The sequence below is a fragment of the Myxocyprinus asiaticus genome, chromosome 45 (assembly GCF_019703515.2).
Source record: "Myxocyprinus asiaticus isolate MX2 ecotype Aquarium Trade chromosome 45, UBuf_Myxa_2, whole genome shotgun sequence".
Lineage (NCBI taxonomy): Eukaryota > Metazoa > Chordata > Actinopteri > Cypriniformes > Catostomidae > Myxocyprinus > Myxocyprinus asiaticus.
The window spans coordinates 29569706-29587331 of NC_059388.1; the positions used below are offsets into that span (position 1 = coordinate 29569706).

At 36.8% G+C, this 17626-nt stretch overlaps 1 protein-coding gene across 4 annotated transcripts in view; it reads left to right on the forward strand.

The window, feature by feature from the left end:
* Nucleotides 1-10248, forward strand: part of LOC127435277 (metabotropic glutamate receptor 8-like) — a 268255-nt gene extending 258007 nt beyond the window's left edge. Inside the window, exons 10-12 of one of the 4 annotated variants that reach the window (XR_007896164.1) lie at nt 2472-2718; nt 7464-7591; nt 9914-10248. Coding sequence is in view for 3 of the 4 variants with exons in the window: in XM_051688613.1 (XP_051544573.1) it covers nt 2472-2718; nt 7651-7703 (300 nt within the window). In the remaining variant the exon portion in view is untranslated. The other 3 variants (XM_051688613.1, XM_051688614.1, XM_051688615.1) reach the window with 3 other exon arrangements.
* Nucleotides 10249-17626: the final 7378 nt, after the last annotated feature.

Genomic DNA, 17626 nt, shown 5'->3' on the forward strand with positions numbered 1-17626 from the left:
AAACTGAGTACAGTCACAAAAAATGCATTTGTGCATGGAACTATTTTCTTACACGACGGATCAGAATCTGCCGTTTCTAAAATGTTATTGGAGAAACAAGGATGTGTGTGTGTGTGCATGTGCGTGTGTGTGTGTGTGTGGAGAGAGAGAGAGAGAGAGAGAGAGAGAGATGGAGCGTGTGCGATCACCTGTTGATGATGCTGTAGTCTGTTACTCAGCTTTCTGAAGATAATGTTATTTTGGTGAAATGCATCCTATTTTCTCAGTGGAAAAATAGCTGTCCAAGCAGGGGTATTCCTCTCTATTTCGCAGTAGCTGGTGCGCAAGAGTCTTTTGCTATAGAAACCGCAATGTCCTCTCCATTATGGAAAGTCCGGTAAGAGGTAAGCACCTTGAGTTTGTGTAATTAATCAGTCTGTTGTTTCTCTCAGCTGTGATGAGCCTTAATACTGAAGTTGTTAGTTTAAAGCTGTTTAAAGCTATTTTCTAGCTTTAGTATTGTAGTAGTTATACGAGCGATCACGGAGTGCTGTTGAATATAAACACTGAGTGACGCTGACTCACTTCACATCATCAACTGGCTCATATTACATGCAAAAATTAAATTTTGCCTCCACCTGCTGGCTAAAATATGCAATATCACAAAATTAAATGTAAAGAGACAGATGGCTCTTAACACATCTGCACTGCTCTTACACTTTAGTTTAGAATGGCACGAACACAAGCGGAGTGATACACACAGTGAAGTGTCCGAATGCTGATGGTGTGAGACCATCAGTACTCATGGAACGTCTCTCGTTCAATCAGATTCGAGGACCGGAACTAACTGGTGTGTGTGTGTGTGTGTGTGTATATATATATATATATATATATATATATATATATATATATATATATACACACACACACGTTGAAGTTTACAAACATTTAGGTTGAAGTCATTAAATCTAATTTTTTAACCACTCCACAGATTTAATATAAGCAAACTATAGTTTTGGCAAGTCATTTAGGACATCTACTTTGTACATGACACAAGTAATTTTTCCAACAATTGTTTACAAACAGATTGTTTCACTTTTAATTGCCTACATCACAATTCCAGTGGGTCAGACGTTTACATACACTAAGTTGACTGTGCCTTTAAGCAGCTTGGAAAATTCCAGAAAATTATGCCAAGCCTTTAGACAATTAGCCAATTAGCTTCTGATAGGAGGTGTACTGAATTGGAGTTGTTCCTGTGGATGTATTTTAAGGCCTACCTTCAAACTCAGTGCCTCTTTGCTTGATATCATGGGAAAATCCAAAGAAATCAGCCAAGACCTCAAAAAAAACAAAAACATTTTTGACCTCCATGAGTCTGGTTTATCCTTGGGAGCAATTATCAAATGCCTGAAGGTACCACGTTCATCTGTACAAACAATAGTACGCAAGTAAAAACACCATGGGACTACACAACCATCATACCACTCAGGAAGGAGACATATTCTGTCTTCTAGAGATGAACGTAGTTTGGTGCGAAAAGTGCAAATCAATCCCAGAACAACAGCAAAGGACGTTGTGAAGATGCTGGAGGAAACAGGTAGACAAGTATCTATATCCACAGTAAAACGAGTCCTAAATCAACATAACCTGAAAGGCTGCTCAGCAAGGAAGATGCCAATGCTCCAAAACTGCCATTAAAAAAGCCAGTCTACAGTTTGCAAGTGCAAATGAGGACAAAGATCTTACTTTCTGAAGAAATGTCCTCTGGTCTGATGAAACAAATATTGAACTTTTTGGCCATAATGACCATCGTGATGTTTGGAGGAAAAAGGGTGAGGCTTGCAATCTGAAGAACACCATCCCAACTGTGAAGCATGGGGGGCGGCAGCATTATGTTGTGGGGGTGCTTTGCTGCAGGAGGGACTGGTGCATTTCACAAAATAGATGGCATCATGAAGAAGGAAATTTATATGGATATATTGAAGCAACATCTCAAAACATCAGCCATGAAGAAAGCTCGTCGAAAATGGGTCTTCCAAATGGACAATGACCCCAAGCATACCTTCAAAGTTATGGCAAAATGGCTTAAGAACAACAAAGTCAAGGTATTGGAGTGGCCATCACAAAGCCCTGATCACAATCTGATAAAAATGTGTGGGCAGAACTGAAAAAGCATGTGCGAGCAAGGCCTACAAACCTGACTTTAAATTCCAGCAACTTATTGTGAGAAGCTTGTGGAAGGCTACGCAAAATGTTTGACCCAAGTTAAATTATTTAAAGGCAATGCTACCAAAAACTAACCAATTGTATGTACATTTCTGACCCACTGGGAATGTGATGAAAGAAATAAAAGCTGAAATAAATCATTCTCTCTACTATTATTCTGACATTTCACATTCTTAAAATAGTCTTTCTTTCTTTCTCTCTCTCTCTCTCTCTCTCTCTCGCTCTCTCTCTCTCTCTTTTTCTGTGATGTGTGTTGTGTACAGATGTATATTCAGACCACCACCCTCACCATCTCTCTCAGCCTCAGCGCATCTGTATCTCTCGGGATGCTCTACCTGCCCAAAGTCTACATTATCATCTTCCACCCAGAGCAGAACGTGCCCAAACGCAAGCGAAGCTTCAAAGCGATTGTCACTGCCGCCACCATGTCAGGCAAACTGGTTCAGAAAGGAAGTGACCGACCCAACGGGGAAGTAAAGACTGAGCTGTGTGAGAGCATGGAGACCAACAGTGAGTATGACCACCACTGAAACACTCATAGAGAGTGCAACAGTAGGGTTCTGGAAGCAGAAAATCCATTCAGAATCTCCTGAGAGTCATTGTTTTAGTGATAATGTAAAAAAAAAAACTCTCAAGACAGACCAACAAAAGGTTAAGTGATGGCATATGCTTCTGTAGAAACTTTTGTAAAACATTTAAAAATAGAACAATCATGTACAATTGCTGAATTCCTAGTAAAGTACTACACTGTCCACAGTCTTAAACAGAAATCCACCAATCAGAGAAGTCGCTGTTAGCATTGCAAGGGGATTGCGTCAAGAAAGCGCAACACTTTTTCAGTATTTTTTCCTTTAATTATTTTCCATAGAGATTTAATAAAATCCTTCATAAAAGGATTTTGTACTGTGACTGTGTACTTTACATCTTTAATGAGTGAATGAACTACAATCCCATGAAGCATTGCGAATGACGTAATCGAATTAAAAACATTGGAAACATATTTAATTATTGAAATGAAGTTGTTGATTATATGTATATAAACAAGATATTTTCATTTTTATTGCAATATATATACTCAGATATGTTTATTTGAGAGTGTAAAGAGAGCGACATTTATAGTACATCATGGAAGAGGGCGGTTACTGCAGAGCTCTTTTGGTGCACTTTGTTCACCACGATACTCTTATTGGTTGATCTTTGTCTTCAGAATCATGGGCAGTGTAGTTCTACACCAAAAATTCTGCTATTAAATACAATTGTTTTTAAAATGAAGTAATTCGACTAATGGCTTCAACAGAAGCATATGAGAAAGGGATAACAGTCAGCCGGTTGTTGTCGCAAATAACAACCGGCTGACTGTACATTATCCCACTTATTACATGGCTACTAACCAAATAAATGGACATAAAATGTTGATTTGAAGTTATGTAATTATGTGATAAGAAAGAAATAATTGAACAGCTGAATTCCTCCGGTTTGCGTCAGAGTTCTGTTGGTGTTTATTTTGTAAATAATGACCGTCTGACTGCTCATTATCCAGCTTATTACACGACTACTTGCTGAATAAATAAATAAATGGACATGAAACATTTTAGTTTAAATTATTTTATTAACTTACTTGTAGAGATCGCACAGTGATACGATAAGTAGGAAAGATGACTCGCAATACCCAGATGACCGATCTAATTTGTCTTAATCCCCGGAGGTGCAGTTGTTACTCAGAAATGTCAGACCGCTAGATGACGCTTTTGACCAATCAGAATCAAGTTTTCCAGAGGTCCGTTTAATAACATTGATTAACAACCTCTGAGCTCATGTCTTTAAAGGTTTATAAGTTATTGTTAAAAATCAATTCCCTTATGGAGAAAATTAATGGGGTTTTTGCTTGCGGAACCAGACTTTTGTGCTCTATTGAAATCAGTAGATTTGCTGCACTATATGGCTTAAACTCTAGTGTGTAGATGACCATAGAATGGTAGAACAGACTTAACTAAGTGTAACTCTTTTTAAGCCCAAAAGTTTCCTGCTGAGATGTTTGCAGTATTGGGCAAGCTACTCAAAAAATGTAGCAAGCTAACCTACAAACTACTGAACAGAAAAATGAGTTAAGCTAAGCTAAAAGCTACACTTCATAGAAAGTAGTTACACTACAAGCTACATGCCAAAAGTAGCTTGCTACATTTAAGCTACTTCATATTTTTTTCAATTGCAGATGCACTGAGCATACCGTCATAGACAAAGCATTTAAAAGATGTATGATGTTTATCAAAGCCTTGCTACAGTATATTACAGTTTAGTGACATAACAGCATACACGTATACAGTATGTTGCAATACATTATGTGCACGTAAAAAAACAAACATGTAAATTCATATTTAGACAGGCTACTTATACAAACCCATGTGTTCAACATTTAAAGTCACTATTTTTACATTTTATTTTTCATATTTATACTACTACCTCTACAAACACATGTGCTCAATATGAAAAATAACTATTTATACATTTTATTTTTCAGATTTAGACTACTACCACTACAAATTCATACCCATTAAACATAATTTAATTAGCACATTCCTGTATTAAAACTCTGTGTACATACAGTATACTATTCATCTATATATTAATCTATACAATACAGAAATACAGCAGCTAGACACCGAATTACAGGATATGTCATCTGAGACCAAATTTCGTGTGTGTGTGTGTGTGTGTGTGTGTGTGTAGAGAGAGAGAGAGAGAGAGCACATCTGCGCTATAACAATGATTTCTGATGGTATCAGATGGTAATATCATGTTACTTTGTTATACAATTACCAGATTTATGTACCATTCTGTATTTGCATGGTGCTTCAAAGTACATCAAAGAATACCATGTTACTACCATGGTAAATTGATATATGATTACCATATTCATATACTGTTGTATTTACACGGTGCTTCAAGGTAACTAAAAAAATACCATGGTACTTCACTATATGATTACCATATTCATATAGCCTACCATTGTATTAACATTGTGCGTCCAGGTAATGGTACATATCCAAAAAACATGGTAATGCCATGGTACTTTTTTCATGTGTTTTCGTGTAGGCTAATCCGTGTTTTGACACTGTTTTGGTTGCAAAATGTATTAACCTGCAGAAATCGTTTACAAGCTGCAAACGTGTTGAACATAATAAACACCTTCTTCATCACTGGCAAACGATAGGACGCATTTGCAGGTTTTGTTTCCATTGATTGTAGATCCACTGCAACCAGCGTTATCTTAATTTTCCATGTTATAAAATACTCTGTGAGCTTATTGGCAAGTGAGAGCGCTCACAAATGATTCAGCAGCGCACTCGCAAGTTTTCTGAGGCATTCAGATTGAATCGCAAACCGATTCAGACTGCTTTCCCATCACGTGTGACCAATTCATTTTAAAGAACCGACTCAGATGAGCGATTAATTTGTGATAGGACATCTTTAATTTTGATTCAAAACTGGCGATAGGGTACAAGGCATGATGTAGCGGTGAAGCTTTTCTCAACGCTACGCCGCTACCCAGTCAAAATTATGCTTCGCTACTGAAAAGATACTTGATTTAAAAACTAGCGTAGCTACCACCTCCTACTCAGAAATGTAGTTAAACTAATAGCTTCGCTAATTTTAGTGGATGTTTGCCAGAGGTAGATAGTCAAAGTTAAGTGTGACATCAATGTTACTCATCTGATTAGCATAACCAACTAGCATACCTGCATCACAGTCATTTGCCAGCTCGCTAAATTCTTGGGCTGTTTTGATTTTTAAATGTTTTTTTTCTCCAATGGAGGATTATAAAGTGTTGAAAATGTAATGACAGAAATGATTCCAAGGCTTTGAAGGGAAATAAGCCCATTTTACCGTAAGAATTTAAGGCAATTACTTTGTTCTGTGCTGCTGGTGCTCATTTGCTGTCTGAAACATTAAAACACACTCATAATGAATTAGTATAGAGACCACCCAAACTTTTCCTGTCAAAAAAAAAAAAAAAAAAAAATTACAAATTATTTTTTTAATATTTCTTAATATATTTTATGTTTTGTTTTAAACTTTTTTCATCCATAGAACACAAAAAAAGGCAGACTGTTAACCTAAGTCTTTTAAGTCTGTTAACCTATCTATTACCTTTAACCTTGTAAGCTTAGATGGGCCCGTCCTGTTAATAACAGTCTTGACCAACACAAAACAGGTAAAGTTTGAAAGCTTAGAAGCTGTACTTTCCAATGCATGTAGGCATTATGACCGAAACTGAACAAGTGCTTTGAAATTTGCAGACAAATCAAAAGTGTTCCGTTTTGATAATTAATTTAAAAAAACTGGCACTGTACATATTATTGCAATCAGTTAAAACAGCAAACTCATCAAATAGCCATGTGTCATATGATGTTGGAAAGCTCTCAAAGAGTAGAATATAATCAACCTATTTGTTTTACTCACAGACAAAAATGTAGCGAGTAACAGCTAAGTATATGTCTTTGACAATTACGTTGGTGTTGCATATATGTCGCATTTTCGCTTATAACTTTAACGAAATAAATGCCACATATTATTACTTAGAGGAGGTGATTATATTTAAAACGAGCCCACACACAATGTAATCGGATGCATAGATCATTTGAAATCCACATCAAGCTCAATGTTTTAAATGGCCACCAGGAGATGGCGCCATGTAAGTGACACAGACTCAATGATGACTGAATGGCTCAGAATGAAACTCATTCTGTGAAATATCATTACATAAATCATGCCTCCATGCTATGCAAAACTTTAGATATCATTGTGTTTGCACATATGTTTGGAGAGGACACTTCACTCAGGACACAGGATATATTATGTTTGTAATGCTATAACTTTTGATTGCTTTGTCATATCAACACAATTTGTCTCAGATATAGTTGACATGATTGGGAACAAAACAAAAGCAGTTCTTCCCTTTATTTACACCCAGAGATATATAATGTCAAATAAGAAAAATAAGAAAAAAATTGCAGTTACTTAGGCTGAACGTCTCAGAATGTATCATAATCTATATCATAAAAACAAAATTGAAAACTTTACTTTACAATGATACCAAACACTCAACACTCCTTGTTTTGTGTTGAGTTATAAGCCTTTGGTTTTGCCACTGAAACAGGAGATCTTTAAAAACACCTTCAGAGCTTAAAGGGTTAACTGTATTTGTTTAATCCATTTTATGTTTTATTTATGCATTTTATATTTATGTATTTTAGGTAAGATGGTTTAAAAGACAAAATATCCTGAAACACCACCCATAAAATTGTCAGAGACTTTTACTGACCAAAAAATGATGGAGGAGACCGTCTAAAAGGGGCTCGCCTAAACTTCTTGACATACGCAGGTAATGCACAAGCATTCAAGTGAGAGTAAACTCAATTCTTTAATGTGTTTCCCCTCCAGCAGCTTCCTCCACCAAGACGACATATGTCAGCTACAGCAATAACGCCATCTGAAGAGGGCCACTCTCTGTGGGCGGAGCCAGGGGCGGGGCCCTGTCCAAACCAGGATGGCTGTCTTTGACATGCTGACAGGCAAATGAACCGCCCATGGGCATCCAAGCATGAGATTTTTTTGTGTCGTTCAGCATCAAACTAAAATCTGAAGCATCCTGGAAGACAGAAAAATGCACAAACGTGACCTACCAGTGAGGCTTCTATCCTGCATTTAAAGAGCTAATCCTGCCATGAACAAACACAAACATGCACACACACTTGGAAAAATGGGACAAAAATGTTGCAGGCTTGCGGTCATGCGAAAAAAAGCAAAACATACTTTCCACAAAAAAATGGTGTGAGCATTATGCCGATGGGAGCACATTCACAGTAAACTTTGGAAATGTGGATGTTAAAAGAGAAAATATATGAAAACTATCAGAGTCAAACTATGTTTGTTGTTATTCTACTTGTATTTTTGTGGTCGTGCAGATTTTTTCATTCTTGTCCCACTTTGTCGGAAGCCTGCATTCTGAGATGTGTCTTGTATTGGCTGAATGAACCGTACCCGGGGATTGTGAAACTGTAAAATGCCATGGTTGAAGCATGCTAGTTTTTATACCAAAAAAAAAAAAAAAAAAAAGAAGATTTATTTATAATAAAGGAATGTTTTGCAAATGTGTAGCATTGTTAGATGTGTATTTGACAGTGAGATTTACTTCTTACTCCCATTTTCATTGAATCACTACCACATTTCTGCCTTATTCGCTCTCTTACTGAATGTATTTAGTTATAAACCACAAATTTATCCGCCTAAAAAAGTAGTCCCACTGTTACAAGTACAATTTTGACTTCCCTTTGTAATGCCTTGCCCCATAGACTCCCATTGTAAGTGCATTACTGTAAACACAAAATTATTTCTTACTTCGATTTGTATTGAATCACTACCACATTTCTACCACGACCATGTTAGTATTCAGTCACAAAACTCAAAAAACATCCTCTATAATGTGTATACCACCTGTGTGTACCATATAAACCCAGTGTTCTTAATGTAATGTTCTAGGTTCAATACAAGTGAAACTCTAAAAATATATTTTGTGAAACATGTTTTTTGAAGATTATGTTTTTGCAAAAGCTTAATTCTTCCATATAAAAATGTGTGATATTTGAGACTATTTGAAAATATATATTGTCTATATTGTCCATTTACTGGTGGGACTACTATTCCTGGTGGATGAACTAACAGTTATACTGTATGTTACCGACAATTCCTGTGGGTGGATTTTTCTCCATGTTAACGGTCCCTTTCTTGTATCCTTACACATCATGTGAAAGCCACCAGGTTTATTGGCTTTACATTGTCATTGAGTTGACAAATTGGATATAACATTGCATAAACACTAGTCTCATGTTAACATATACAGTGGCCCCAAAAACTATTTGGACACCTAAGCCATACTTATTATAACCTTAAAAATGCGGTTGATGTTCTTTATGATTTGCTGTCTATTTGACAGAGCTTCAGAAAGTTGTACAACTGAGATATTAGGATGCTCAATGTAACGTCACTACTAAAGTACATCAGTCAATATTTCTTTTCCAGAAACAGCATGAACAGGCACCAGTCTCTGACCACATATAGCCAGGTGTCAGGTGGGTTAAACAGCATAAGGTGATGTTCTAGGTGAAACAACCTTTGAAATCGAGTCCTGACTGACAGCGTTGCGCCCATTGCGCGAACACCTCCCGTTTCCGCAGTCAGCTGTGGGAATTGTGGAATGAGATTGCAGATGTTTAGTGAGTGTAATGACACTTTGCCCTCGCGGTGTGGACCCGAGCCCTGTGCCGCTTTTGGAAAAGGATGTTACACTTATCCTCACTATCTCACCAAGCTAATTCAATTTCTTTGGCCCCTGCACCATAGAGATTCCAAGACCATCCAATTCCCAGTCTCTGTCCTTTTATGTCTTTCTCACTATAATTTAGAAATGTCACTCGAGAAGTACACAAGAATACAGTCTTCCTGGGAAAAGACCAGCATCAGCAACCTCCTCTGTTTGACCATCTCCTTTAATTTTTTCCATAGGCAAATACATTTTTATCGATAACTCATAAACCTACCGTGAGCTCTGATGTTGTTAATTGATGGTATATGCTTCTTTTGAAATCATCAATCTGCATTATTTCAACTCTAATTAGAGAAATCAACATTTTTTGTTTATTAGCAGAATTCCTGGTGAGAGACTACACTATTCATGACATGAAGAGAAAAACGCAGCACCAATCAGAGAATCGTGGCCAACAAAGTGCACCAATGAGCTCTGCAGCAACAATCCATGCAGTCGTGCCGGTCTCCCTACACTCATAATCTACTTATATATTTGCACATCTCAGAATGTTTTGCAATTAAATTAAAATATATTGTTTATAGGCTCATCATCAACAACTTTAAATCAATAGTTTTATATTTTTTTAATTTGATCACGTCATGCTCAGTACTTCATGGGATTGTTGTTCATTCCCTCATTAAAGACGTTAAGTACACAGTCTTGTACCTTCATCTTTGTGTCTGATTAAAAAAAAAATGTTTTTTGCTTCAAATCAAAGTTTGTAATGTTATGATTCACCTTAAAGCTGACTGGTTTGGTTTGCACTGCAAACTTTTTAAAGAAGTTTTTTATTTATTTTTTTATTCCTATGCAAAAGACTAATGGGAAAAATACTTCCAGAACCAAGATGGCCGACAACGTGGGCGGGAACTGTTGCGCTCTATAGATTTGAGGTGAGCTCTTTTGATCTGGGCCAGTATGCAACCACATAGCAACCACCCAGAACATCACAGCAACCACACAGCAATGCCCTGGCAACCACCCACAACACCCAAGCATTGTGTAAAAATCTAGTTAGAGTGCTTAGTTAGTAAGGCAGCATTGTATTGACTTTTTTTCCCAAACACTGTTATACTGATGTTAGGTTTTTAACTTTAGCAATAAATAATGAGTCTTATTTCTTGCATGCACCTGTATTTGCATACTGAGATATGGTTGGTCTTCTGTCTCGCATGTATTTGCACACTGTATTGTGATTGGTCATGTCTTTCTATTGAATCATCCATAGCCACCTTTAAACTGCAAAGACAGTGCCGTGTTGGTTCTCGTGCACAGCCGACAAATAAGCAAGTGTATTCTGAGTGTCATGACAATGGCAAATCGGCTCTGATTTAGCCTTAACACAGAACCAAAGCATAAATCTATACTTAATTAAAACTGTAAAACTTTTCATTTGCTGCCTTTCAAAAACAGATATTTTCTTTAGTAAATTCAAGTCTATTTTAATCTTGTTGTTCTGTAATTTTTCACAGCTTTGAGACTTTCTTCCCCTTGGCTTCGTACAAGACACTGAACATATGAATGGCTCCAAAGTGTTTAGAAAAACCCAACACCTGGGATGCCCGAGCTGTCAGAAATGTCATAGCTGTCAATCATATTGTCATCCTGAATGCTGTCGAGGAGGAAGCGTTACTGGTGCATCATCTGGTTAATTATGATTGGACCGCTTGGGAATTTTACGCCATGTAAATAGACACATGCTACTTGATACATTTGAGCATAAAACTATGTGTCTGTCTGGCTTCTGATATAAAGCAATCAGTAATCATCAACATGCATGTATCATGCAGAAAATTTACATTTTAAAGGGGTCATATCACTTTTTTTTACCTTTGGAATTGCATGGCCTGTTTGTTTGCTCCTGTTTCTTTAAGACTATGTTAAAGGGATAGTTCACCAAAAATGAAAATGCAATCATTGTGTACTCACCCCTATGTTGTTATAACCCTATATGACTTTCTTTCTTTTTCTTAACACAAATGCTGTGAAAAAATGTTGTGCTCAATGAAGTCATACAATGGCTGTTTATGGTGACCACATCTTCAAGCTTCAAATAGAAACAAAAGTATAATTCAGAAGTCTAATAAATTATTCCATGAGACTCATGATTGTTATGAAAGCATACGATAAGGTTTGGTGAGAAACAAACTGACATCTAATGTATTATTTAGTGAAAATGTTCACTGAAAATTGACCTCCTGTCCGTGTTCATGATAGGGCACAAGAGCAACTGTTCATGCAGCCCCCGCTCACGACTTGGAGCATTTAAGAGAAAACTTGTTTATCTAAAAACAGGTCCTCCACAGCGATAGTGACTACAGAGCATAACACACCTGCACACAAAACAGAGAACAGAACTTACTAAACATGTCTGAAGAGTTTGTAGATGAAGGATTGATGCATTTCTATGCCCAGCCTTATTTTTTTTTTTTAACAGAGTACTCAGAAATCAAACAGAAACATAGAGGCCACAGTCACACCATGTCCTAAACTGATGGCAAACGACATGTGATAAAAGGTATATGTTAATCAGAGTTTTTGTCCTAACCAGCCATGACAAGCGATGGCAAATTCTATCGATTGCTTGTTTTTATTTTCAGCATTGCCCAGTTAACTCTGTCTGCTGTGAACTGGCATTGGTCCAAAAACTTTCCAAAAAATAGGGCTGGGCATAGAAATGCATCAAATCTTCAACTACAAACTCTTCAGACATGTTTAGTAAGTTATGTTCTTTGTTTTGTGTGCAGCGATGTTGTGTTCTGTTTTCGCTATCGCTGTGGCGGGCCTGTTTTAGACAAACAAAAAGATTTTCCACTTGAACGCCCCAATGTCGCGAGGGCGCTGCATGAACTGTTGCTCTCGTGCCCTATCATGAATGCACACAGGTATCAACGGTCAATGAACAGTGTAACGGGCAAAGGATGGGCAACGAGGAGGCGGGAACCAGCAGAAGAGTCAACATAACTTTAATTACTTCAATGAACAAACAAACATAAACACACACAGTGGCTGCATGTGTGTCTCTCTCTCTCTCTCGAACTGGCGTCCCCGGCTCCTCTTTATCCCTCTCGCATGATTGAGCTGATTCAGCACCAGTTGTCTGTCTCAATGCCCTCCTCCTCGTCACAAACAGTTTCACTAAATAATACATCAGGTTTCGGTTTGTTTCTCACCAGTGTGCCAAAAGTGTCTTAGAAGCATCTCAAAATGACTTGGTTGCTTCAGCAACTCTTTTTCATCTCACATTTGCTTTCATGACACTATTGGTTAGGTTTAGGTTTAAGGTTTAGGGTAGGGAGGTTAGTTTTGTTTATTTAAAATCTGTTTGGGAGAACATTTAACTTGTTTTTAGCTCCACACAGTGGACATTTCACCTAAAAACTCCACGATATATGTATGTATTTTCAAAACATGTTGCCACAGTCACATAATTTTCATGAGATCAGGCTAGTTAATGGCCTTTTCACATATGAACACATGGCTGTGGGTTTGCTGTTGAAACGCTGGGATCTTTTGGGAGGATCTGCAGAGCAGCAGGTGCTACATAGGGCCAGGAGCAGCACAAGGTTACACAGCCAGGAACAGCACAAGGTTTGGTCAATTTCCCCTCATTTTACTGTTATTGTTCATTGTTCTGGTGTTTAGGAATAATAGTTTCTATGTATTTCCTCTTTATTCCTCACAATGATTGGGCAAGTTCCTAAGCACCAAATAGTGATAGTTGACATTTAAATGTAACAACTGTGTGTTATTTTTCAGGTTTCTGCCGTCAAAAAGTTGCAGAAGTTTAGAACGGGCTGATTTTGCAGCTTTTAATTTTGGATTGTGGAGAAAGTTAGTTCTGAAAGTTACAGTATGTTTTCATAGCACATCAAACTCTTTAATCTCAAAAGATCAAGGAAAATTTGATTCCTTATGATATGACCAGAGTTCTCTTTATTTTGTGCTATGACAACAGTCTTTTATTTGAACTTCAAACATCAAAATCATCTCAATATCTCTCACAAACCCTGTCAATCACACTCCTAAAATGTCAATATGAAACCCTGTCGCTATTCCCTCTCAATCTGTTCTCAAAGCAATACAACAGGCGCTCTGTATGTGGGCTTGCGGGCGCAGGAACAGCTCATAGGCTGATTCTCACATCTTGACAGCATCTGTGAAAAATTGATGCATGCTGCAAAAATTCCAAAGCTGGCAAAGAGTTGGGCTTGTAAAGCTCTTATTTGTCACGCTCCGCTGAGAACACGTTCCTCCATACAAGCCAAACTGTGAAGAATGTACAGGGCTATGTTTTCTGGGAAAAGTGGTAGCTGTTTTTGTAGAAAGTCTCTGATTTATGAGGTAAGATCAAGGTGATATAGCAAAGTTTCCTATCAGGTTACTGTCTCAGCTTGTGCTTTAAAAAGGCAGAAATTGTGATGAATTTATTTCATATGTGGGTCTGACAAATAATGTTATTTCTTGTATGTGAAGTCTGTGTTGGTAACATGTGGCAGAGGTGAAATCCAGCCCTGGTTAGGGTTACAAAAGGAATGTTCCCAGTTCAAAACGAGTTAAGCTCTATGGACACCATTTGTGACATGCTGTCAGTTACCAGAGGTGGGTAGAGTAGCCAAAAAAAGGAAATTATGTCATCATTCACCATCATGTTGTTCCAAACCCGTATGACTTTCTGTCTTCCATGCAACACAATAAGATTTTAGACAGAATGTTAGCCTGAGTCACCATTTACTTTCAGTGAATGTTTTTTTCCTCCATATTTTGAAAGTGAATGGTGACAGACTGTCAGTCTCTAACATTCTGTCTAACACCTTTTGTGTTCCACAGAATACAGAAGGTCACATGGGTTTGGAACATCATGAGGGTAGGGAAATGATGACAGAATATTAAATTATGGCTGAGATATCACTTTAAAGGGATAGTTCACCCAAAAATGTTAATTCTCTCATCATTTACTCACCCTCATGGCATTCCAGATATGTAGGACTTCCTTTCTTCTGCAGAACACAAATGAAGATTTTTAGAAGAATTGCTCAGCTCTTTTGGTCCACACAATGCAAGTGGGTGCCAAAGCAAAAATAAAAAAAAATTACATAAGTCAGCATAAAAGTAATCCATAAGACTCCAGTAGTTAAATCCATATCTTCAGAAGTGATATGATAGGTTTGAGTGAGAATGAAACAGATCAATATTTGTCTTTTTTTTTTGCTGTATATCGCCCCCTGCTGGGCAGGGAGAAGAATGTATAGCAACAAATGACAAATATTGATCTGTTTCATTCTCAAAAATCATGTTAACACATATATTGTTTATGTCTTGTAGCTATACTTTTGAAACATTTTAAGGTTTACGGATTGGCCACATTCACCTCAGTTGTAAGTGCCTCACTGGCACCCAGAATTTCGCTTTTTTTTTAAAGAAAGAAAGTGGTGTCAAAAACAGTTTTTGTGGTAATCAATATTATGCCATAAATGCTGAAGATTGAGCTTTACCTGTATTGAACCCAGAATATTCCTTAAGACATCAAAATGTGCAGCTTATTTTTGTTAAAGCGCTCATAGTAATAGTTTTGTTTTTTTTAGTTTTTTTTTTACAAAAATGTGTGTTATTTGAGCTATAAAGTTTTCTAAATTAATAGTGGAACTACTTTTCTAGGCGGATGAACCTAATTCCTGTGGGTGGAGTTTTCTCTATGTAAACAGTCCCTTTCTGGTATCTTTGTGCAGATCATGTGGAAGTTTCCATGTTTACTGGCTTTAAAGGATCATGACAGAATAATATTGGATATAACTTTGCACAGACAAGGTTAGTAAGCTATTTTATCTCACTAGTCTTGCGTTAATGTGGCTATACTTTCAAAACAGTGTGTATTTTAACTTTCATATCTTTCCTCATAGTCTTCAGTTGTACATGCATCAACGTAAATGCAAACTTTATTTTTACAAACTCAGGGATGAGTTGACATGATATTTTCTGTGGTATTTGACAGACGGATACTGTCGATAGAGCTTAACTTGTGTTGAATCTTTAATATTCCTTTAAACATTTAAGCTGCATCCTCACTAACCCATTTTCGCATTGATTTTGTTACATTTACGCCTATCATCCACACTGGAATGGCGTTTTACTTTACCAAAAACTGAGATTTTCGAAAACACTCTTCATTACCACATATTTGGAAAAAAAAAATATGCGTTAACTGAAACAGATTAGTGTGGATGTGGCCTTAGTCAAGTACCTGTATGCAACAAAAATGGTTATTAATTGTGATCAGAATAAATAATTATTTAAAGTAATATAGTTCAGTATATTAACTTTAGGTTGCTTAGAGTACTGAGTGCTGAGCAATGTTGAAACTTGGTGCATTAATATAAAAAGTGTGGTCACAGATGTGTTTATAAGCATTTTGCAATAGCTTCAAACACGGCTTTTGCAATCAGAACTTACGGTAGAATCAGAACTATCTGTTTTATAAAATAGATTTTAGGTTGCTCAGCTGGCAATTGCATGTGTTTAAAGTTGTGAGGTAAAACTATTTCTTTCAGGGCATCCCTGACACCCAATCAATGGACAGAATTCAGATTTCTTGAAACGGCACAAACTTCCCAAACCTCAAAAGATTTAAAGGGCAGTCGAAAAGTTTTTAACAATATGTGAGATGAAAGTCTGCATTTCCCACAATGATTTAGGAAGCGGTCCATCTGGAGAGAACTGAGCGGTTGACCTGGAACGTGACCAATGGAAGATGGTTATGAGCGCAGGTGTGAATTTTTATTAGTTTTGACAAGGCAACCACACTGTGATTCATCAAAAGCTGCTCCTTGTAAAAAGAAAATAATTTCCAGACTGTCTGTCAAAGGTTGAGAAGCGTTTCAAAGACTTTTGAGATAAATACTTTGGTTCAACAGTTCTTTTCAGTAGCTCTGTTCTAAAACAAAGTGAGTTGCCTAGACAGCATTTTAAGGTATTATATGCACACAGCCGACACAAATACTGATCTAAGTGGTAGTTGTTATGCTGCCTTCTAAGATGATAAAAATAGTTTAATTAAAATATTGACTTTTTTTGCCCAATATTTGTGTATGCAATGCATTTTATGCTTATGAGTCATTCTGCGTCAGCTCAACCAGAGATCCCCAGCTACAAATTATTTTTTTTAATTTATTTTCTTAAATTTTTTTGGTGAAAGCCAAAATATGAAATGCCATGTATGAATGTTTTCTGAGTAATACACTATTTTGTAGAGGGGGGTCAAACTGGCAATTATCACCTATGATTTTTGAGCAAAACCACAGATAAATAATAATAATAAAAAAAACATTAGAAAGGTGACAGCATCATTATTTTATTTTTACACAGAGATTGGTAGGTCTGTTACTAAAATCAGTTGACTTTAGCAATCCTTGTTGCATTGTATACCAATGGTGACAGTTCAAAAACTTTTTCCAAAGTTGGCCTCCCTGTAACTCAAGAAGTATTAAAGATATCTTAACATCCTTTTAGATTCTGGTTGAGAACAAACATTTCTTTTGCTGTCTTAATTTTAAGGCCCTGTATGGTTCAGTCCCAGAGATATGGGGCTGTCAATGTGGCTCCATGACTAAATTGTTAAATTGGACAGATTTTCAGTGTTCAAAAACCAAATGTGGTTCACTTAGCATACAGCTGATACTTTTTGTTTTTTAAAGAGGAATATCTGATTTACATATAATTTTGAAACTAGAACTGTATCTTGTTTCCCTTTATCAAAACAACTGCATAGAACATACCCATATTTAACAATGTCTGAGTGCCAAAAATGCACTGAAATGGTCGTTGAATAAATAAAGGTACATTTCTAGTTTCGGCATTATTTGTTCTTCAGACATTCCTCTTTAAATACAATACATATCAACTTTTTATAAAAAGTGACCCACATTTATTTATTTTTTTACATGGAGCCACATTGAGATCCCCATATCTCTGGGATTGAACCATATAGGGCCTTATAAGTGATACCAACAGACAAGTTTGTTCTCAACCAGAGTCTAAAAGGATATTAAGATGTCT